This window comes from Hippopotamus amphibius, chromosome 3 (assembly GCF_030028045.1).
Source record: "Hippopotamus amphibius kiboko isolate mHipAmp2 chromosome 3, mHipAmp2.hap2, whole genome shotgun sequence".
In the NCBI taxonomy this organism is placed as follows: Eukaryota; Metazoa; Chordata; class Mammalia; order Artiodactyla; family Hippopotamidae; genus Hippopotamus; species Hippopotamus amphibius.
In genome coordinates, this window is record NC_080188.1 from 176,056,676 (window position 1) to 176,080,847 (window position 24,172).

General features: G+C 39.1%; 1 protein-coding gene across 1 annotated transcript in view; it reads left to right on the forward strand.

The window, feature by feature from the left end:
• The first annotated feature begins 4,701 nt into the window (after window positions 1–4,701).
• The window catches only part of ANKRD45 (ankyrin repeat domain 45), a 53,340-nt gene continuing 33,869 nt past the window's right edge, over window positions 4,702–24,172 (forward strand). The window contains exons 1-2 of the mRNA XM_057729631.1: window positions 4,702–4,734; window positions 13,652–14,018. Coding sequence (XP_057585614.1) covers window positions 13,667–14,018 — 352 coding nt within the window. The 5' untranslated portion in view covers window positions 4,702–4,734; window positions 13,652–13,666. The remainder of the gene's footprint in view (window positions 4,735–13,651; window positions 14,019–24,172) is intronic.

The window sequence follows — 24,172 nt, forward strand, 5'->3', positions numbered from 1 at the left end:
TTAGTGGTTTTACTTCCTGACCTCTCTCATTCATTCCTCAGTCCACTGAAATCTTGATTTTTCCTACTACCCTTCACTAAAAGTGATCCCACAAACGTTACTCCTAAATGCCAAATTCCATTGTCATTTTTTTCAGTCTTTTCTGAAACTATTTCCTTGGCTTCTACGTTGCCAAACTCACCTAGGTCTGTGAGTTCATTCTTTGATCATTCTTTCCCTACCTTCCTCTGCCTACTTCTTATGTAATTGTTCTCCAGGGCTCTGTCTTCAGCCCTCTGTTCTTTTATTCACTCCCCTTGGATGACTTCATCTTCTTTGTAGGTTTTTGATAACATTTATACTCCAATGACTCTCAAATCTATATTTATATCCTAGTCTCATCTATTAAGCTTTGGATTCAAATATACGTTAGTTGTATCAGACGCACTGATATTTCTACTTTTTCTAAGACTGAACTCATCATCCTGATTCTGATCCTGCCCTTCTTCAAAATCTCTGATTTGGGAATCCATAAGCCACCTGGTCACACAAGATAGAAACCTGAGAGTCAGCCTTGGCTCCTCTTTGTGCCTGCAGTCTTGTCGCCTCCAAACCATTCTCCCCATTGCTGCCTGACCTCTTCCAGTCCCTCTAATTACATTTCTTGCCTCTCTCCCAACCACACATTCTCCTGCTACTTCAACCTACTTAGGTATTCACTAATGCACTTTGCTGTTTATTTTGTGCCTCTGTGCATTTTTACATTTCTTTTAGATTGCCTTTTTCCACTTCTTTGCCTGTTGAATTTCTAGTCATCTTTTGAGTTTGGATTTTCACTCTGCCATCCTCTATCATATTATTTATTATTCCAAGCCTTGGGTCATCTGGTAAGTATGCCTCATATAGTTATATTTAAGTCAACTAACTCAAAGATGGTGAAATGCAGAGGGTGACAGAACATCAGGGCATTTTATTAGAAACCTGCCTCCAGGTTAACATTGATCAACTTATCAACAATATTCAAGCACAGTTGTTCATCCATAAGTGAAACACATAACTGCAACATCATCCATCCCCCAAATTGGGTATTTACCACTAGGGATAGCATGTTTCTAAAATAAAGCCATCCTGTATCCCCCCCACCCCCCCATATCATGGGACATTGACGTTACAAGTAACAAAAATCCAGTCTTTTTTTGGAATTTCCCTGGTGGCGCAGTGGTTAAGAATCTGTCTGCCAATGCAGGGGACATGGGTTTGATCTCTGGTCCAGGAAGATCCCACATTCTGTGGAGCAACTAAGCCTGTGCACTACAACTACTGTACCTGTGCTCTAGAGCCCGTGAGCCATAATTACTGAGCCCACGTGCTGCAAGAACTGAAGCCTGTATGCCTAGCGCCTGTGCTCTGCAACAAGAGAAGCCACCACGAAATGCCTGCGCACTGCAGAGAAGAGTAGCCCCCGCTCACCTCAACTAGAGAGAGCAACTAGAGAACAGCAACGAAGACCCAATGCAGCCTAAATAATTACATAAATAAATAAATAATTTAAAAAAATCCATCTTTTTTGAATTAATTAGAAAAAAGTAATTTATTGACTTACACAATTGAAAAAGGAGGGTAAAAAATGGCTTTGGGTATTTCTAGCTCCAGGGCTCAAGTGATGGCCTCAGGATTCACTCCTTGGCACTTTTGTTGCTCTGTCATGCTCTCTCCACATGGTGGCAAGATGGTTACTGGCAACTCGGGCTGACTGTGTTTCATCAACCCCTGCTGAAAAAAGAATGCCTATTTACTTGCTGCTCTGGCAAAAATTCAGGATTAGCTTTGATCACACTGATCTGTGTGCCATGCTTTTTCCTGACCTAATCATTGTGGCCAGGGGTGCAGAAAATACTGCTTGGCTAGGACTTGATCTGGAGTGGTACGGGCTCCACCCAAACCACATGGGCTGAGTGTGTGAAAGGGGTTCCCTACTAGAAAACTGTGTGCTGTAACCATAAGAGGAAGGATGGGCAGGCAGAAACAACGATGTTCAGCACCTTCTCCTTCAAAGTTCTGCTGTGGAGACTAACTATATGCAGAAACAGTCGTTTAGTCATACACTAGGAGTGGCAATGATATTATCTAATTATTGCCAAAACAATGGCTCTAGACAGATTATTTTAAAACTAAATTATCAGTTTGGGGACTTCCCTGGTGACACAATGGTTAAGAATCTGCCTGCCAATGCAGGGGACACAGGTTCGATCCCTGGTCCAGGAAGATCCCACATGCCGCAGAGCAACTAAGACCATGTGCCACAACTACTGGGCCGTCGCCCTAGAGCCCATGATCCACAAGAGAAGCCACTGCAATGAGAAGCCCATGCACCACAACAAAGAGGAGCCCCCACTTTCTGCAACTAGAGAAAGCCCATGCGCAGCAATGATGACCCAATGCAGCCAAAAATAAAAAAATAAAAATAAAATAAATTATCAGTTTGGACAGGCATCCTCTAACATGAAATTAGTTTATAGCTAACCAGTGGCAATCCTGTGGCAATTTAAACCACATGGACCTAGGTTCAAATCCTGATTCAGCCTTTTCCTAGCTCTGTGGTCTTAGGTAGGTGACTCGACTTTGCTGAGTGTCAGTTTGAAGAATAATTAATACTACCTTCACAGAGTTGCTCTGAGGATTAGAGATTATTTACATAAATAACTTAGCATAGTACTCAGCATATGACAGGCCTTTAGTCAATGAAATATAAATATTAATATAGTACATTGTTACCTTGGAGCAACTTCCTCAACTAGTTAATTCATCCTATATCATCAGAAATCAAACTGTATAAAGAACATGATTCTCAGTGTATAAACTTGGAGTTTAAGAAGTATAATAATAATTAACATAACTTAAATTCTTAGAGGACCCATTCTCCTAGAGTGGAAAAAATGAATTTCAATCAATTTGGAAAACTCTCTACCATAATTTTTTGGAGCTGACCTAATTTCAGGGGGGCTTGAATAGTGCATATCTCATTTGCTCCTTAAGTCATTTGTACACCAGGTCTTCACTGTCTTTTCTGGACCCCCATTGTTTAGTACCCACAGATTGTCACTGACATGTCTCTCGTACATCCATTTGTCCCCTTCAGATCCAATGGCTCTTTTCAATACTCTCATCCCAAGTTTTGGGGCATGGGAGTTAGAGGTGATGGTAGGAGTCTATCTGCTGAAACTGGGAGACACTGGAGGCGGGAAGCTCCTTCCTAAGGCTGTTTCTAACCTAGTCTGCCCAAGCGAATCCTGCAGCTGTTTCTAACCTAGTCTGCCCAAGCGAATCCTGCAGCTGTTTCTAACCTAGTCTGCCCAAGCGAATCCTGCAGCTGTTTCTGACATGGAGTAAGAAGAGAACAAAGCCCTTTTGCTTTTAGGTTTCTCAGACCTATTTAGTGTTTTCCCACGCTTTCTAGCATTCAGCGTATTAAAAGTAATCTTTAAGAACTCTAATTTTTAGCTATTTAATTCAACTTAAGACTCAAGAAACAACTGTATTTTGGAATCCCTCCGACCAGTGAAGAAATTAAACACAGAATCATGCACCATCATGCACCATGTCATCTTGCATCCAGACGTTAAAAGATTCTCCCAAAACCAGACTGAAAAAGACCATATTAAGAGTGAAATGCCTGAAATGCCTTGCTCCTCTGCCAACTTCAATAGGAAATGAGTGCTGAGTAGAGCACATATGCCATATCGATGATTGCAGGAGCACACTGGTACCTGACAAAGCTTCTAGACTATTGTTTCTGTCTACAATGTCAACTCTACAATTCTGATTACCACAACTTATCTGAGTAAGAAATTTTAATATTACAGTTAAAAAATTTTTTTTCAAAATTACTCATGTATTCTAGCAGGTCTCTGATAGTGATATTTTGCTTGGGCCTTAGGCCAAATAGTCACTTTAAAACTAGGCTATTCAGCCTTCAGCTAAAATGTTTAGAGTTTCTCTAAAATATTTCCTCTTTCTTAATGATTTCCTTGTAGAAATAGTAAAGAAATGAATATTTTCCTCTTCCGTACAAAACCTTTCTGGTCTTTCCCCCTGATCAATATGAACGTTTACATAATTTCTGGGTAAGCTTAGCCCTTCTCTGCTGGTTTCTTTCGATGCTCAGATCCCACCTCCATTCCTTTCCGCCTTCTTAAAAGTCGACTGTTTCGGATCTTAAATTCCTGAATCAGAAGAGATGTAGTTTCCAAGCTGCTTCCGCTCCTGCCCTAGTTGGCACCTGTGAGAGCTCAGGAAACGCTTCTTATTGGCAACAATGATCATAAACCATCGGAGAAAGGTCCTCAGTAGACCAGAAAATTAAGCAAGTTGTCCGTTTTACATTTACAATCTTTCGTAGTTTTAGAATGCCGTCCTCATATTTCCGGAAAACTCTTTCGTTTATAAAGGCCGAAGGTCTAAGGCCGGCTGGTAACCAACATACTTTATTGTTAAATTTTGTTTTTGAATTGTAAAATAAAAAGGGACCATATAACTGAAAACTTACAAAATAAAGAAAAACCCCGCACACCACCGTCCAAACACAGCGATTTAAATCATTCCGGCCAGCTCTTCTCAGTCTTCCGCCTCTCGCTTCCAGCGCCTTGTAACCTTGACGTTTGCGCGCAGCCGTGGCCGCGGCGCTCGGGGTGGCGCTGCCGCGCGCTGGGTGCGCCGTCGCCATGGTAACCGCGGAAGCCCGGGGCCTAAGGAGCGGTGAGTCGAGGTCCGCAGGTGCGCGGCCTGGGGTCCGAGGGGCCTGGGGTCCGAGGGGCCTGGGGTCCGAGGGGCCTGGGGTCCGAGGGGCCTGGGGTCCGAGGGGCCTGGGGTCCGAGGGGTGGGCGCTCCGCTTGGGCGTGGAGGAGAATGGGCATCTCCCCGCCAGCCTGCTCGGCAGGGGCTGGAAGGGAGTGGGCTTCAACCGCGGCGTCTTCAGGCTTTGCCTCTGCCCCGAGCTCTGCGTAGCGGGTCCGGCTCCGCGGGCGGTCCCTCCGGCTTCAGGCAGAAAGGCGAACTCTGGTGCCCAGGAGTGACCAATCCCCCTCCGCCCCACCTCCCTGGTTTCGCAGTGAGGCTGCTACTTTCTGTATCCCCGTCCTCGGGCCTTCCCTTTGTTTAACCTGGGAGCCCAGGGCTGCTCTTTAAGGCCTTCCCCTTGAACTGGGACTTAAAATCCTCAAAGGACTACATTTTTTGAAGAAGAAATTCGGTTGGCTTAAAAGGCCCTTAGGATCTGTTCCTCTACCACAACTTCACAGCTCCTTGTCTGCCTTCCTTGTCCTTTGTTTATTGCTAATCCCATTACCCGGATTGCCCCTTTCTCCTCCTTTTAAGACTCCTGCTCTTCAATTCTGAAGTGTCACCTCTTCTGGGAAGCCTTTCCGGGACCTCCCCACGCTGAGTCTAATTTAGAGGTCCAGCCTCTTTACTCTCCAAGCGCCCTTTGCTTATCTCCATTATGTCACTTATCTTACTCTGTCATTGCTGATTTACTTGTGTCTTTCCCACCGGACTGTGATGCCCATGGAGTAGGGACCTATATAATTTTCCATTATTAGTGCCTTAGCAGCCGCAAAGGAATTCACAGCTTATCGTTAAAATTCACACTCATTCAGTAAGGCAGAGCTATTCTCAAGTCACAATTGAGAGTGAGTTCAGAAAAGTCGCCTAATTAATAAATACAAGAATCAGGACTAAAGCGTGGGTCTTCTGACTCACAGTCTACTCTGCCATTCTGCTTTTAGAGTTCCAGCCCTCCCTCTCCCCTCTCCATGCTCATATTCTATATGAACTGTTCTTATATGCAGTGGGGTTGCAATTTTGATTCAGGTTATAACTTTTCTGGGCAAAGAAAGTATCTACAGTGTATCTTGAAGTGTAGTAAGAATTAGAGCTTAAGGGACTTCCCTGGTGGTCCCGTGGTTAAGACTCTGCCCTTCTAATGCAGGAGGCATGGGTTCAATTCCTGGTTGGGGAACTGATATTCCACATGTTGCTCAGAGCGGCCAAAATAACAAAACCAAAAAACCCCTTAAAACTGAGAATTAAAATTTTTATTAATTATTTTAACAGTCACATAAATAAACCCATTATATAATAAACATGTTACACATTTCTCATGAGAAAAACTATTTTCTGAAACAAAAATATTAGTGAGTTCAGTTTTTTCAGTATCTAGAATGTTGATAAAAGAAAGGAAAAGCTATGCTGTGATTATCCTGTTACAACTTATATTCACAGTAAAAATACTTTATTCTAAAGCTTCTGTAAGAAGAAAAAAAAACATAAAAAATAGAATTCTTTGCTTTGTCTTTAAAGGACAGAATATGATGAAGGACATAGTCAGCAATAGACCACCAAACACATGAGAGGAGAGTTTACTTATTAGATATTGTCATTCAACAGTTAGGCGTAAGGATAAATGCCCTGCAAGACTTTACTTTGTCCTTTTATTACAGAACGGCTGGTCCTAGTTCAGTCTAGATTTGGAGTAGAACGGTCTTGGGGGTTTGACTATAGACTGGAGTGGCCTGAGGGTTAGTCTTAGTGCAGCGGTTCTTAGAGTGTGGTCTGAGAATCCCTGGGGATCCCTAAGATCCTTTTCAGGGAGTCTGCCAGTTAAACTATCTTCATATTAATTCTTTGCCATTATTTGCCTTTGCACTCTTATTCTGTCACGTTACAGTGGTTTTCCAGAGGTCACATGATATGTGATATTACAATGTCACATATCATTACAGAGAACGCAAAAACGGTTATGAGAATCCATCTGTTTTCTATTAAGCCAGACATTAAGGAGATGTTCAAGAATGTAAAATAATGCCACTCATCAATTTTTGTCTTTATATAGTTATTTTCGTAAGCTGTATTTTAATGTTTATATGTAATTGTTTTAAGATGAATTAATAAATATTTTAAAGATTTCTAAGTTTTAATTTCTAATATGGTAAATACTAATAGATATAACCCACATAAACAAAAACTTTTGGGGTTCTCAATTTCTAAGAGTGTGAAGAGCCCTGAGATCAAAGAATTTGAGAACTGCTGCCCTAATCATATTAGTTCTGGACTGATATGGAAATTAAACTCTACTCAAGGGTTTACCAAGGGTAGCTTTGAGTATTCTGGCCTGAATCATATTCCTAGGTTTACTCTCGTTTATCTCCAAGTCTCTGAATTAACCTGGGATTAGACTGATCTCTAGATGTGGAATAATCTGTCTGTAATCAAGTGATTGGTGGTTGTAGAGTAGAAAGTCATTTACTCAGACCCTATGTAGGAAAACCGTGTATTAAAAAAAAACTAATAGAATTACCATCTTGTCTTTTGCTTCATGGATGCTTTTGCCCACGATTGATGATACAGTGCTGATGATAGGTTTTGTATACCATGTGCTTAGCACATGCATCATCTGATTTATTTTAAATCTCAGAATAATCAAACAAACTAGGTTCTAGTGTTATTCCTAGCAGAGATTAGGTTAATTGCCCAGTTTTATGTAGCTAATAAGTTGCAGGGTTGCATTGTGAACTCAAATCTTTCTAACTCCAAAACCCACTGCTCATGGCTGTGAAGAAAAGCAGGGAGAATTGCAAGCCTGATGTTAAGAGCTATTGAACACATAAGACAAGCCAGGAATTATGGTAAGTCTGAAAGTGACACAAGAGAAACATAAGGCTTGATACTTGCCCCTATCCAGTTTACAGTCAAATTGAGTAGATGTCTTACATACTTGAAACAAATAGAAAATAATATAATACTGTATTTGGTAAGTTGTATGGTACAGATTGTCGACTAAAGAAAAATGCACAACGTGCGAGTTGTGAGTTGTTTTATTTGGGGCAAAATGAGGACTGCAACCTGGGAGACAGCATTCAGATAGCTCTGAGAAACTGCTCCAAAGAGGTAGGGGGAAGGTTAGTATACATGTGATTATGGCGAAAGGGGAATACTTGCAGTCGAGCACATATTTTTTTTTGCAGAAATTTTCTGCTAGTCGCGAGGAACAGTTGATACCATGAAGGATTTTCATATTTTTCTAGATATGAGGAGATAAAATAATTGGGGTCCTAGAATCAGCTCCTGAATATATCTAACTATCTAAAGACCTGTTCTGCTAGTTTTTTTCCATAGCACAGAGTGCCTTATTTCAGCTCTCCACCTTGATCACCTTTCAGGGGGTGTTGAGAGTCGGCGGCTGCAGCAGCATATGATTTAATCCTTGTAGATGTAGACAGCAAGTGCCAATGGCGAGTGCCAACTGTAGTTGATAAGAGTGTATATATAATGGCCTTTGAAGTTCAGAGGAGGGAAAGACCCAGGTGCATTCTAGGGAGGAGTCAAGAAAAGTTTTAGGAAGAAGGTGGGTGTATAGCTTGGCCTAAATAGGATTTGGCTATTAGGAGTGGAGGAGGAAAAACAAAATGAAACAATTCTAGGCCTAACAGGAGTACATATGGAATGCAAATAGAATTTTCTCAGTATCTTCAATGTCTCATGTCTGGGCCCCTGCTAGGTCAGTGAGGAAAGGCATTCCAAACATATCCTGCCTCTATTCTCCAGGGTTTGAATATTATGTCTTTAGCAGAAATGTTCCAGAAGATCACAATGTTACTAACAGGGTGACAAAATGATTTATTGTGTAGTAGTAATGGACAGTTTTGAGAGTGAAGGAGGAACAGATGTCAGTGGAATTGTCCGAAGTACATTGGGACATATGTCACCTAAGCTACTAACCACAAGCACATACTGTCTAACTTCTGTTAGAGTCTCTCTTGTTGATTTCCTGGTATAATTTCCTTAGTGGTTATCCAAGGCTAATGTTTTTTCACACTGTGGGTTGCAACCCATTAGTGGGTCATGAAATTAATTTAGTGGGTGGCACCCAGCCTTAAAAGATAGATGGGATTAAAAATATCAGTATATTATATATGGCAAAGGATAAATGTTTTGTTTAATTATATGTGTGCAAATATACCCATAATGCAGTGTGCCAAGGATAAAAGTTTCTACTACTCCTGAACAATAAATTATTTGGTTACCCTATTAATAGATGTTATATGTGTTATGCATGTATAATTAAAATAAGATATTACAACTATACTGTATACTATTTATTATAATATAAGTAATATATATGTATATGGACAGGACATCCACCTCATGGTCTAAATGAGCTGTGCAGGCTCTAGTTATCATGCTTGCAATCCAGTGAATGGGAATTATACTTTTCTAGGAGTTACATACTACATGCAATAAGTTACATCTTATCGTCTACTACTTGGACATATGACTATACCATATTGCAAGAGAGACTGGGAAATAATTTTATTCCAATATAAATATTGGTTAAAAAATATGGTTAAAAGAAAAGAGGGTGAGATTCTATTCCTAGAGAAGGGAAGATTAGATTTTGAGAAAGAACTATGTCTAAGTACTATACTTACCATGATCAGGGAGGCTGGATGAGTAGGAACCAAGAGAGCCTTGGAGGTCAGACCGCAAGAACCACAGCATGTTCTCAGAGCAGGAAGTTGGATCAGTACACTTTTGAAAAAAATTTATTTATTTTATTTTTATTTATTGGCTGTGTTGGGTCTTCGTTATTTCACGCAGGCTTTCTCTAGTTGCTGAGAGCAGGGGCTACTCTTCATTGTGGTGCGCAGGCTTCTCATTGCAGTGGCTTCTCTTGTTGTGGAGCACAGGCTGTAGGCACACGGGGCTTCAGTAGTTGTAGCACGTTGGCTCATTAGTTGTGGCTCACGGGCTTTAGAGCGCAGGCTCAGTAGTTGTGGCGCACGGGTTTCGTTGCTCCACGGCATGTGGGATCTTCCCGCACCAGGACTTGAACCCGTGTGCCCTGCATTGGCAGGCAGATTCTTAACCACTGCGCCACCAGGGAAGCCCTGGATCAGTACACTGTTGCTGTCACTGGGAATGAATGACCTTCAACTAGCCTCATGTTCAAGAGTCCCACATTCAAGAGTCAAGATCCTGGCTTCTTATACTTAGAAGCTAAAAGAACCAAACTTACAGATGCAGAGAACAGATTGGTAACTGCCAGAGGCAGGGATCGGGGGTAGGTGAAATAAGTAAAGGTAGTCGAAAGGTACAGACTTCTACTTATAAGATAAATAGCGTCTGGGGATGTGCTATACAGCGTAGTGACTATAGTTAACAGTACTGAATTGAATACAGTACTGAATTGTATTTGAAAGTTGCTAAGAGATTAGACCTTAAATATTTTCATCACAGGAAAAAATTTTTGATAACTATGCGAGGTGATGGATGTTAACTAAACTTATTGTGGTAATCATTTTGCAATATATACATATATAAAATCATTATGTTGTACCCCTTAAACTAATACAGTGTTATACGTCAACAAAAAAAATAATGCAATGATTAACAACAACAACAACAACAAAAGAGTCAAGATCTTGAGACTGAGTAGCTGATTGTTTGAGCCTAACATGTGCTGAGACAGAGAGAAGGAGGATCGTGCCTCTCTGGCTTCTGTAGTGGAAAGTGAGCTTTATCTTCCATTAGAAGAATTTTCTAAAATGGAGATTGGGATTCTTTAAGGAAGTGTGTGTGTGTGTGTGTGTGTGTGTGTGTGTGTGTGTGTGTGTAGGGGTATGTATTGGGAGGGTGAAGAGTGGGCATCAGGCACTCAAAAGGATTACAGGTTTCCTCTATATTTATTCTGTAGAATGCAGGAATCAAATAAAACAATCTCAAAGATAAGATTTGGACCAAATCTTATGGTGGAGTCATGATTGATTGGCTAACTCAGCTCCCATCCCCGGCCCCATCTACCTTGTTTGCTTCCATTATTGAGGCAAGGAAAATCGAGAAACTTTTTTTTCCCTTCTCTTAAGTATAAGGACACAATCTGGCCTTTGAGATATAATTGGAAATTTGTTGGGTCCTGTTAGGAAAGAGCTGTTTTTTTGTGTCTTTTTTTTTGTTTTGCTTTCCTCTCAAAAGGGATCAGTGCCACTAGTGTTCTCCAGGGGATTCTCGCCTTTTACTGCCATAAATGCAGACATGATGCAGGAATTATGACAGCCATCTTATCACCATTAGGCAACAGCCATGATGATGAAAGTCTTAATATGCACTGTGATGGAGTAGAAAAATAGAGCTTAGATCTATATTTTTGAGCTGCTGAACTGTCTCCACCTTTAAGCTTTCTGCTATGTGAGAAAATCATATCCTACTTTTAAAAGTCAATCTTATTATTTTTCTATTATTTGCAATCAAAGAATTCCTAACTTCAACAGATTACAAGTATTATATGCATTTAGTGATGGTAGAGATTAGTGTGGGGCTATAGTATACAGAGATGTTATTCTGTCTAACTAGATTTCCCTTCCTTCTGACTTCTGAATGACCAAATCGTGCCCATTCTTTATGGCCCAGCCTGAATGCCATATTCTTTACTAGAAATGTGATTCCCTTTATCCTATTTCCTGAACCTTTCCTCACCCCCTCAACACTATCCTGAATCTTGTATTCAATCTTGCTTTTCTTCTTCTTTTTAAAATAGTGTTATTGCACCTACTTATATTCCTAAAAAGTCTATTTTAATTTAATTTTTTAATTTTTATTTTTTCCTTGGTTGGTTATTTATTTTAAATATAGCACTGTGTAGGGGCTTCCTAGGTGGCTCAGTGGTTAAGAATCCGCCTGCCAATTCAGGGAACACGGGTTCGATCCTTGCTCCAGGAAGATCCCACATGCCGTGGAGCAACTAAGCCCGTGCGCCACAACCGTTGAGCCCATGTGCTGCAACTACTGAAGCCCATGCGCCTAGAGCCCGTGCTCCGCAACAAGAGAAGCCATGGCAATGAGGAGCCCGCACACCGCAACAAAGAGTAGCCCCCGCTCACCGCAACTAAAGAAAGCCCGTGCACAGCAAAAAAGACCCAACACAGCCAATAAAATAAATAAATAAATAAATTTATATATATATAAAAAGTCTAAAAAAAATGGATTATTCTAAAAATAAATAAATAAATATAGCACTGTGTACATGTCAATTCCAAACTCCCTAACTGTCCCTCCACCCCACCCTTCCCCCCGGTAACCATAATTTTAATTGCTTTGAACTTTACAAAAACATATCTTGGTATATATAATCTTTTGGATTTACTATTTTTTAGCTAATACTATATCGCTAATATTCATTGATATCGTTGTGTGCCTTAGTTTTTTATAGCTGTAAAACAAATTATCCCCAAATTTCGTAGCTTAAAATAGCACATTAATTATCTCACAGTTTCTCTGGGTCAAGAATCAGGGCACAGCTTAACTGGATCTTTTACTTCAGGGTCTCTCATGAGGCTGCAGTCAAGGTATTGCCTGGGGCCACAGTCATCTCAAAGTTCAACTGGAGAAGATCCACTTCCAAACTCACTCAGTGGTTAGTGGCAGGATTAAATTCCTCATGGGCTATTGTACCGAGGGCCACGGTTTCCGCTGACTGTTCCTTGAAAGGTGGCTCTCTCCGTCATAGCCCATGAGGAGAGCCAGGGAGAAAATACCAGCAAGACAAAAATCACAGTCTGTTGTAACCAAAGTATGGAAGTGACACCCCGTCACTGTTGCTGTATTCTTTTCAGTAGAAGAAAGTCACTATGTCTAGCCTCCATTCAAGGAGAGAGAATTACACAAGGGTGTAACTACTAGGAGGTGGAGGAGGGTCATGGGAGCCATATTAGAAGCTGCCTTCCACCTAGTATATCACTGTAATTTCTTCGTTTTAACAACCACATACAATTTTATGTGAATAAGCCACAGTTTTTGCTTCTGTTCATAGACATTGGTTTTTTTTTTTCCTGCCCAGGATTTTTGCTGTTATGAACAGTGATGCTACAAGCATTTTTATACACATGGGGGGACCATACTACTTTTCTCTGAATCATTCCCGATTTAATATGTATTCTGCCAGAGTGAGTACTATTAAGACTTCCCTCATTAATTCTACCTGGAGTTAATCTGGTCTCTTCTAAATTCCCATAGCACTTCATCTCTTATGATTCTTAGCACTTGTCACCTTTTATTATACTTATTTTGTGCAGGTCATATTTTCTCCTTTGAAATAGTAAGTTGTTAATGGCAGAAAACAAATTTGATTCTTTTTTGTAGTTTACACAATGCTTTCCACAGCACTTAGTATATTAGTAGGCTTTCAGTAAGTATTACTGAGTGAATGAATTCTGTCTAAATGTCAGTGCCTAATGTTCAAGGTCTTAATAATCTGGCTTCAGTGATACCAACTATATTTCTCACTTCTCCCCAACATGAACCCCTGTTTAGGCAGGTGAGTCTCTTTAACATTCTCTTTCCTTCTTTTCCTAATGAATCTCACCCACATTGATGTTTCGTCTCCTGTTCCTGCTGAATTGTCTGTTTATATCATACATTCAGCATTTTAGTATATATTCAGGCAGTGTATTGGTGCACAACAAACTTTATTGATTGAATGGATGAAGTATCTTATTTTATAATTATTTTGAACCACTTAAGTATTTTCATTCCATTCATATTGTCAGTGCACTGATCAAACAAATAAATAAATACTGATTTGTTTGAGTAGATTTTTATTACCTTTTTTTTTTGGTCTCAGGTATTTTTGGAGTTAATGGAGTCAGAAGGACCCCCAGAGTCAGAGAGTTCAGAAAAATTAATATTTTTCTCACAGCAAGAAGAGGAGGAAGAAGATGAGAATGAAGAAGAAGAAGAATCTAAAGCAGCAGAGGAAACTGCCACCATTAATCCCCTCTTACCACCTGCTCTCACAGGAGATGTAGGAGGTTTGCAGAAGATTTTTGAGGATCCTGAGAACCCTCACCATGAACAGGCCATGCAGCTACTCTTGGAAGAAGACATCGTTGGGAGAAATTTGTTGTACGCAGCTTGCATGGCTGGGCAAAGTGATGTGATTAGAGCTTTGGCCAAATATGGTGTGAATCTGAATGAAAAAACCACCAGAGGTATTTTGTCTTTTTTTTTTCTCATCAGTATTACTTATGACTACCTAAAGACACTATGTATTACCTTTTTTTTTCATCTTTTTATTTTGTTCTTATTGTCTATTTTATACATATTAGTTTATATATGTCACTCCCAATCTCCCAATGCTTCCCCCCTGCCGCCCATGTTCCTTCCTTGGTGTCCATAAGTGTGTTCTCTACATCTGTGTCTCTATTTCTGCCTTGCAAACCAGTTTATCTGTACCATTTTTCTAGATTCCACATATATGTGTTAATATACAATATTTGTTTTTCTCTTTTTGACTTACTTCACTCTGTATGACAGTCTCTAGGTCCATCCACGTCTCTATAAATGACCCAGTTTCATTCCTTTTTATGGCTAATATTCCATTGTATAAATGTACCATATCTTTATCCATTTGTCTGTTGATGGACATTTAGGTTGCTTCCGTGTCCTGGCTATTGTTAATAGTGCTGCAGTGAACATTGGGGTGCATGTGTCTTTTTGAATTATGGTGTTCTCAGGGTATGTGCCAAGTAGTGGGATTGCTGGGTCATATGGTGATTCTCTTTTTAGTTTTTGAAGAAACTTCATACTTTTTTCCATAGTGGCTCTATCAATTTACATTCCCGCCAACAGTACAAGAGCGTTCCCTTTTCTCCACACCCTCTCCAGCATTTACTGTTTGTAGATTTTTTGATGATGGCCATTCTGACCGGTGTGAGGTGATACCTCGTAGTTTTGATTTACATTTCTCTAATAATTAGTGATGTTGAGCAGCTTTTCATGTGCCTCTTGGCCATCTGTATGTCTTCTTTGGAGAAATGTCTATTTAGGTCTTCTGCCCATTTTTTAATTGGGTTGTTTGTTGTTTTGATATTGAGCTGGATGAACTGTTTATATATTTTGGAGATTAATCCTTTGTCTGTTGATTCGTTTGCAAATATTTTCTCCCTTTCTGAGGGTTGTCTTTTTGTCTTGCTTATAGTTTCCTTTGCTGTGCAAAAGCTTTTAAGTTTCATTAGGTCCCACTTATTTATTTTTGTTTTTATTTCTATTTCCATTACTCTAGGAGGTGGGTCAAAAAAGATCTTGCTGTGATTTATGTCAAAGAGTGTTCTTCTTATGTTTTCCTCTAAGAGTTTTATAGTGTCTGGTCTTACATTTAGGTCTTTAATCCATTTTGGGTTCTTGCTGTGGCAAGGACTTCCAAAACTATGTTGAATAATAGTGGCGAGAGTGGACATCCTTGTCTTATTCCTGATCTTAGAGGAAATGCTTTCAGTTTTTCACCATTGAGAATGATGTTTGCTGTGGATTTGTCATATATGGCCTTTATTATGTGGGATAGCTTCCCTCTATGCCCACTTTGTGGAGTGTTGAATAATGGGTGTTGAATTTTGTCAAAAGCTTTTTCTGCATCTGAGATGATCATGTGGTTTTTATTCTTCAATTTGTTAATATGGTGTATCACATTGATTCATTTGTGTATATTAAAGAATCCTTGCATTCTTGGAATAAAACCCACTTGATCATGGTGTATGATCCTTTTAATGTGTTGTTGGATTCTGTTTGCAGTATTTTGTTGAGGATTTTTGCATCTAAATTCATCAGTGATATTGGTCTGTAATTTTCTTTTTTTGTCGTATCTTTGTCTGGTTTTGATATCAGGGTGATACCAAAACCAGGGTGGTCTCTTAGAATGCAATATTTTGGAAGGGGTTGAGAAGGATGGCTGTTAGCTCTTCTCTAAATGTTTGATAGAATTCACCTGTGAAGCCATCTGTTCCTGAACTTCTGTTTGTTGGAAGATTTTTAATCACAGTTTCAATTTCATTACTTGTGATTGGTTCATATTTTCTATTTCTTCCTCATTCAGTCTTGGAAGGTTATGCCTTTCTAAGAATTTGTCCATTTTATTGGCATATAGTTGTTTATGGTAGTCTCTTACAATGCTTTTCATTCCTGTGGTGTCCATTGTAACTTCTCATGTTTCATTTCCCTTTCTTTCTTTTCCTTCCTTCCTTCCTCTCTCTCTTTCTCTCTTTCTCTCTTGGCTGTGTTGTGTCTTTGTTGCTGTGTGCAGGCTTTCTCTAGTTGCAGCAAGCAGGGGCTGCTCTTTGTTGTGGGCTTCTCAGTGTGGTAGCTTCTCTTGTTGTGGAGCACGGGCTCTAGGCATGTGGGCTTCAGTAGTTGTGGCACTCAGGCTCAGTAGTTGTGGCTCGTGGGCTCTAGAGCGCAGGCTCAGTAGTTGTGACATGTGGGCTTAGTTGCTCTGCAGCATGTGGGATCTTCCTGGACCAGGGATTGAACCCATGTTCCCTGCAATGGCAGGCAGATTCTTAAGCACTGTGCCACCAGGGAAGTCCTCCTGTTTCATTCCTAATTTTATTGATTTGAGTTCTCTCCCTCATTTTCTTGATGAGTGCGGCTAAAGGTTTATCAATTTTGTTTATCTTCTCAAAGAACCAGCTTTTAGTTTTTTTGAGCTTTGCTGTTGTTTTCTTTGTTTCTATTTCATTTATTTCTGCTCTGATCTTTATGATTTCTTTCCTTCTAATAACTTTGGGTTTTGCTTGTTCTTTCTGTAGTTCCTTTAGGTGTAGGGTTAGATTGTTTATTTGAGATTTTTCTTGTTTCTGGAGGTATGATTGTATTGCTATAAACTTCCCTCTTAGAACTGCTTTTACTGCATCCCATAGGTTTTGGATCATCCTGTTTTCGTTGTCATTTGTCTCTAGGTAATTTTTGATTTTCTCTTTGATTTCTTCAGTGATTTCTTGGTTATTCCATAGCCTATTGTTTAACCTCCACGTGTTCATGTTTTTATGGTTTTTTTCCCTGTAATTTATTTCTAATCTTATAGTGTTGTGGTCGGAAAAGATGCTTGATATGATTTCAATTTACTGAGGCTTGATTTGTGACCCAAGATGTGATCTATCCTGGAGAATGTTCTGTGTGCACTTGAGAAGAAAGTGTAATCTGCTATTTTCAGATGGAATGTCCTATAAATATCAATTAAATCTATCTGGTCTATTGTGTCATTTAAAGCTTTTGTTTCCTTATTAATTTTCTGTCATGGTGATCTGTCCTTTGGTGTAAATGGGGTGTTAAAGTCCCCCACTATTATTGTGTTACTGTCACTTTCCTCTTTTATAGCTGTTAGCATTTGCCTTATTTATTGAGATATTCCTATGTTGGGTGCATATATATTTATAATTGTTATTTATTCTTCCTGGATTGATCCCTTGATCATTATGTAGTGTGCTTCCTTATCTCTTGTAACATTCTTTATTTTAAAGTCTATTTTATCTGAGTATTGCAACTGCAGCTTTCTTTCTTTCTTTCTCTCTTTCTTTCCTTCTTTCTTTCTTTAAAAAATTTATTTATTTATTTATTTTTATTTTTGGCTGTGTTGCGTCTTTGTTGCTGTGTGTGGGCTTTCTCTAGTTGCGGAGAGTGGGGGCTACTCTTTGTTGTGGTGCGCGGGCTTCTCATTGCCATGGCTTCTCTTGTTGTGGAGCACAGGCTCTAGGTGTGCCAGCTTCAGTAGTTGTGGCTTACAGGCTCAGTAGTTGTGGCTTACAGGCTCTAGAGCACAGGCTCAGTAGTTATGGCTCACAGACGTAGTTGCTCCACGGCATGTGGAATCTTCCTGGACCTGGGATCAAACCCATGTTGCCTGCACTGGCAGGCAGATTCTTAACCACTGCACTACCTGGGAAGTCCCCAGCTTTCTTTAGATTTCCATTTGCATGTAATATCTTTTTCCATCCCCTCTTTCAGTCTGTATGTGTCCCTAGGTCTGAAGTAGGTCTCTGTAGACAGCATATATACGGATCTTGTTTTTGTATCCATTCAGCCAGTCTGTGTCTTTTGTTTGGAGCATTTAATCCAGGTAATTATTGATATGTATGTTCCTATTACCGTTTTATTAATTATTTTGGGTTTGTTTCTGTAGATGCTGTTCTTCTCTTGTGTTTCCCCCTTAGAGAAGTTCCTTTAGCATTTGTTGTAGGGCTGGTTTGGTGGTGCTGAATTCTCTTAGCTTTTGCTTGTCTGTAAAGCTTTTGATTTCTCCATCAAATCTGCATGAGATCCTTTCTGGGTAGAATATTCTTGGTTGTAGGGTCTTCCCTTTCATCACTTTAAATATATTGTGTTATTCCCTTCTGGCTTGCAGAGTTTCTGCTGAGAAATCAGCTGTTACCCTTATGGGAGTTCCCTTGTATGTTATTTATTGTTTTTCCCTTGTTGCTTTTAATAATTTTTCTTTGTCTTTAATTTTTGTCAGTTTGATTACTATGTGTCTTGGCATGTTTCTCCTTGGGTTGTCCTGCCTGGGGCTCCCTGTGCTTCCTGAAGTTGGGTAGCTATTTCCCTTCCCATGTTAGGGAAGTTTTTACTATAATCTCTTCAGATATTTTCCTGGGTCCTTTCTCTCTCTCTTCTCCTTCTGGGACCCCTGTAATGTGAATGTTGGTGCATTTAACGTTGTCCCAGAGGTCCCTTAGGCTTTCTTCATTACTTTACATTCTTTTTTCTTTATTCTGTTCCATGGCAGTGATTTCCACTATTCTGTCTTCTAGGTCCCTTATCTGTTCTTCTGCCTCAGTTATTCTGCTATTGATTCCTTCTAATGTATTTTTCATTTCAGTTATTGTTTTGTTCATCTCTGTTTGTTCTTTAATTCTTCTAGGTCTTTATTAAACATTTCTTGCATCTTCTTGATCTTTGCCTCCATTCTTTTTCCAAGGTCCTGGATCATCTTCACTATCATTACTCTGAATTCTTTTTCTGGAAGGTTCCCTATCTCCACTTCATTTAGTTGTTTTTCTGGGGTTTTATCATGTTCCTTCATCTGGTACAAAGTCCTCTGTCTTTTCATTTTGTCTATCTTTCTGTGATTGGTTTTGTTCCACAGGCTGCAGGATTGTAATTCTTCTTGCTTCTGCTGTCTGCCCCCTGGTGGATGAGGCTGTCTAAGAGGCTTGTGCAAACTTTGTGATGGGAGCGACTGGTGGTGGGTAGAGCTGGGTGTTGCTCTGGTAGGCAGAGCTCAGTAAAACTTTAATCTGCTTGCCTGCTGATGGGTGGGGTTGAGTTCCCTTCCTGTTGGTTGTTTGCCTGAGGCGACCCAGCACTGGAGCCTATAGGCTCTTTGGTGGGGCTAATGGCGGACTCCAGACTCCAGGAGGGCTCACGCTAATGAGTACTTCCCAGAACTTCTGCTGCCAGTGTCCTTGTCCCTGTGGTGAGCCACAGCCACCCACCCCCTCTGCAGGAGATCCTTCAACACTAGCAAGTAGGTCTGGTTTAGTCTCCTATGGAGTAACTGCTCCTTCCGCCCTGGGTCCTGGTGTGCACACTACTTTGTGTGTGCCCTCCAAGGGTGGAGTCTCTGTTTCCCCCAGTCCTGTTGAAGTCCTGCAATCAAATCCTGCTTGCCTTCAAAGTCTGATTCTCTGGGGATTCCTCCTCTGGTTTTCGGACTTCCAGGTTGGGAAGTCTGATGTGGGGCTCAAAACCTTCACTCTAGTTTTGAGTTGCCCACCCAGCAGTTTTGGGATTTGATTTTATGGTGATTGTGCCCCTCCAACTGTCTTATTGTGGTTTCTCCTTTGTCTTTGGATGTGGGGTATTTTTTTTGGTAAGTTCCAGTGTCTTCCTGTCAATGATTTCTCAGCAGTTAGTTGTGATTCTGGTTGTGATCCTCTTGCAAGAGGGAGTGAGCGCATGTCCTTCTACTCTGCCATCTTGAACCAATATCCACTATGTTTTATCTTTAAATTTGGATAAATTTGATGTGTCTGCTTTATGTTCTGCATCTGTTATATGCATGTGTGTATATATATGTGTGTGTGTGTATATATATATGTGTGTGTGTATGCATGTTGCTGTAGTATAGTATAGTAGTTAAGAACACAGAATTCAGTCTTTATTAGCTGTGTGACTTGGGCAAGTTACCTAATCTTTTTGTGTCTCTGTTTCATCTCCACAATGGGGATGATTGTATTTTCTTTGTAGGGTTTTCCTTATAGGGTATGAGGATTAAATATGATAGTAAATATAAAGTTGGTATACAGTGAGTGCTCAATAATATTATCTCTTTCCTTTGAAGATTATTTTTTCAGTCATTATCAAGTTAACTCTTTAAATTCAGTCACTTTTTTTTTCAGATTGCAAGTATAAAACATGATCATTGTAGAAAATGAAACAATGATCTTTAGCAAATAGGGACTATACATTTTCTTCAAGCTCACATGGAACAATTTTAAAAATCGATCATATGTTAGGCCATAAAAGAAGTGTCAACAAATATCAGAGAATCTGTAGTGTGCAGTCTATGGTCTCTGACCACAATAAAATAAAATTAGAAAATAGTAACAAAAAGATAACTGAGAATCCCTATAATTTTGGAAACAAAAACACACTTTAAATTTTCTATTGGTGACAGAAGATGTAATAGAAATTATGAAATATATAAGTGGCAACAGGATTGCTATGTCAGAACCTTTGGGATAAAACTAAAAATTGTAATTTAATGCATATATTAGAATATAAGAAATATTGAAAATTAGAAAGCAAAGTATTTAACTCAAGGAGTTAGAAAAAAAAAACTGAAAATCCAAAGAAAGAAGAGAAATAATAGAGTAAAATAATGACATTGAAAATAAAGAATCAATAGAGAGAGAATTCCCTGGTGGTCCAGTGATTAGGACTCAGCGCTTCCACTGCAGGAGTCCCAGGTTCAGTTCCTGATCAACTAAGATCCCCAATCCTGCAAGCTGCGTGGTGGGCCAAAAAACAAAGCAAAACAAAACAAAACAGTAAATAGAATCAACAAAACCAAAATATGGTTTAGTGAAAAGTGAAAGAGTTGAAAAAATTTTGATAATATTGATAATTTTTTTTTTTTTTTTTGGGCACACGAACTTAGTTGCTCTGTGGCATGTGGGATCTTCCTGGAGCGGGGATCAAACCCGTGTCCTCTGCACTGGCAGGCAGATTCTTAACCACTGCGCCACCTAGGAAGCCCAATATTGATAATTTTTGATATGTGATATTGTAAGAAAGAGTGTAAATAATATTTGAAATTTAAAAAATTTAAAAAATGAAGGATTCATGCAGGAAAAACTAAGATTTAAAAAATTATTAGAAAATATGTTAAACAATTTCATGGCAATACATTTGAAAACTTGGTTGAAGCTGACAATTTTCCAATAAAATACAAGTTACCAAAACTGATTAAGGAAAAAAATAGAAACTTGACTGGATCAATGGTTATTTAAAAAAATTGAATAAGTAGTCAAAATCTACCTAATTCTCCCACCCCATCTAATTCCAAACTCAAATGTTTTAAAGGGTAAGTTTTATTACACTTAAAAGGAAAAAGTAATCTCTAGCTTATACAAAATTTCCAGAGAATATAAAGACAGTTGGAAAACTGCTTAACTTATTTATGAGAGAGAACTTTTATAGCAAAACTAGTTAAGGATAGCACTAGAAAGGAACGTTATAGGCCAGTCATTTAATAACACAGATGCAAACATTTTAAATAAAATATTAACAAATTGAATCTAAGATTGTGTTAAAACATTTATTAGACTAGGTTGAGCTTACCCCATTAATGCAAGGATGGTTTGAACATTAGAAAAAATGTTAGTATAATTCACTACATTAAAAGATTAAATAAATGAAACCATATGATCTTCTCAATAGATGTAGAAATTCTTTTGAAAAAAAATGTAGCATTTATTCATGAAGACAGCTTTTAGGGAAATAGGAACAGAAGAAGCCTTCCTTAAGGCTGTCAAAAACCTGTAGCAAACTTACCTAGTACTGAATCTCAGGTATATGACTTGGGCAAATTATACAACCTTTCCATGTTACAGTTTCTGTATCCATAAAAATGAGACTAATAGTAATATCTAAAAATCATAGTACATAAAAGAAAATGGGATCCCCAAATCAATATCTGACAGTGTGCCTCCAACACTGTTCAAGGGAGGTGGTGTTCTAACTAATTGATATGAGTATTGCCATCTTCTTGTTATATATTTTCCAGTGTGTGGAGATAGGTGCACAGTCTTTCGAGTTTGATGATGTACTCTAAGATAATTCATTTCTTCATTCTGATTTCATGCTCACCATGAAATCTCATTTAGCAGAGGTTGAAGGTGTATCCTGCTTTCTTCGTGCCGCTTACAGTAAAATGCCAGATGACAGAGATAAATTGAGAGAAGAATTAAAATTAATTGGTAAATTAAAAGGAATCAGGACTTGATGATTTGGGAAATTCTAAGCTTATTTGGAATTCCATGAAGATGATTTCATAGTGGAAAGTATGCATGAACTGGCCAACCTAATTGTACCAGTCAACTTGGCAATTATTATTTTAATCAATAAAATAATGAATTACATTACAGTTTACCAGTAAAGTTCTTGTTTGTTTGGTATTGATTCAGTTCCCATGAGCTTGTTCACGTGGGAGAACAGATCAATTCAAGGTTTGTTTTTTTTTTGTCTTGTGAGAACATTTATGTTCTACTCTTGGCAAATTTCAGTTATACAATACAGTTATCTATAGTCATCATGTTATACATTAGGTCCTCAGACCTTTTTCATCTTATAACTGAAAGTTTGTACCTTTTCCAATCCCTCCCTATTTCCCCCACCCCTCAAGCCCCTGGTAACTGCTTTTCTACTCTGTTTCTATGGGTTTAACTTTTAATTTTTATTTTAGATTCCACATGTAAGTGATACCATTGCAGTATTTGGCTTTTTCTGTCTGGCTATTTCACTTAGCGTAATGCCCTTCAGGTTCATCCATGTTGTCACAAATGACAGAATTTTCTTATTTTTTTTAAAAGATGAATAATTATGCATATATATGTGAACGCTATTGATTTTTGGAATGTAAGAAGCCATTGGCCTAAAATTAAGGGACTTTTGGGTGAAGACCTGTAGGTAGATGTCTCTCTAGAGTAAGAAGATGTATGCAATTGATTTGTGGATGATATTCAGAGATAGATAGGAAGGAAAATGATTTTCCGGTGATGGATGGATCACATTTGCCTTCAGAATTTCCTTTCCTTTTAAATACTAGAGAATGGACATTTTTGATCCAAAGCAAGGAGGATGAAACAGTTCTTACAATCTCAGCTCTCTGTACTGCCGACTTCTGGTCTACTGGGAAGTGCCTTGTTTTCTGTTTGAGCCAAGGACATGTGTGTGCAGTTTGCAGGTTGATGATGGAACCTCCTCTGGTTCTGGCAAGGCTTTGGTCTCTAAACCTGGCCATACTGAAACAGGCATGATTGGAACTAATTACTGTTTTAAACTCTGTCTTTCCATACCATCAGCAAACATTTGTTAAGGATGGAGGAATAGCCAGGTCTTTTGCTGGGAACTGGGGATAGAAGGAATGAATGCAACAACCTTGGAAAAGTTCACAATTTAGCAGAAAACAGATGTATAAATAGATAATTAATATATGGTGGGACAAGGTGCAGTGATAGCTCAGAGGAGACATTAGTCGACTTTACCTGGCAGTGTTGGACATGGTCAAGGAAGGCTTCACAGAGGAGGCAAAATATTGAATCTTTGGTGTTTTTTTTTTTTTTTTTTTTGGTTGCACCATGCGGCATGCAGGATCTTAGTTCCTTGACCAGGGATTGAACCCGTGGCCCCTGCAGTGGAAGCATGGAGTCTTAACCACTGGACTGCCGGGGAAGTCCAATATATTGAACCTTGAGGAATGACCAAGAGTTTACCAGACAAAGGAGGTTGAAGGATAGGGCATGGCAGGCAGCATAATAACTGCAGTAACAGATTTTAGTGTTACAATATTGTTGTTATTCTGGTATACTTATCCACTATTTTAGCTGATGAAATACTACCCTTTTTATAGTTTTATTTGGTATTTAAAAATATGAAATCAGAATCATTTATGGGTTGAGAATGATTTCAATGATTTAATTGCTCAGTGTATGTAAAGAGACAAATTGAAGAATACAAACTTAAATGGTCCATGTTGTGGTATTGCAAAATTTCTATTGTAAGAATAATTCTTAAGTTCACAAACTTTGCAAACAAGTAGCATATGAATCTCACAATTTTGAAATTGATCAGGAAACTGAAATGGACTCTC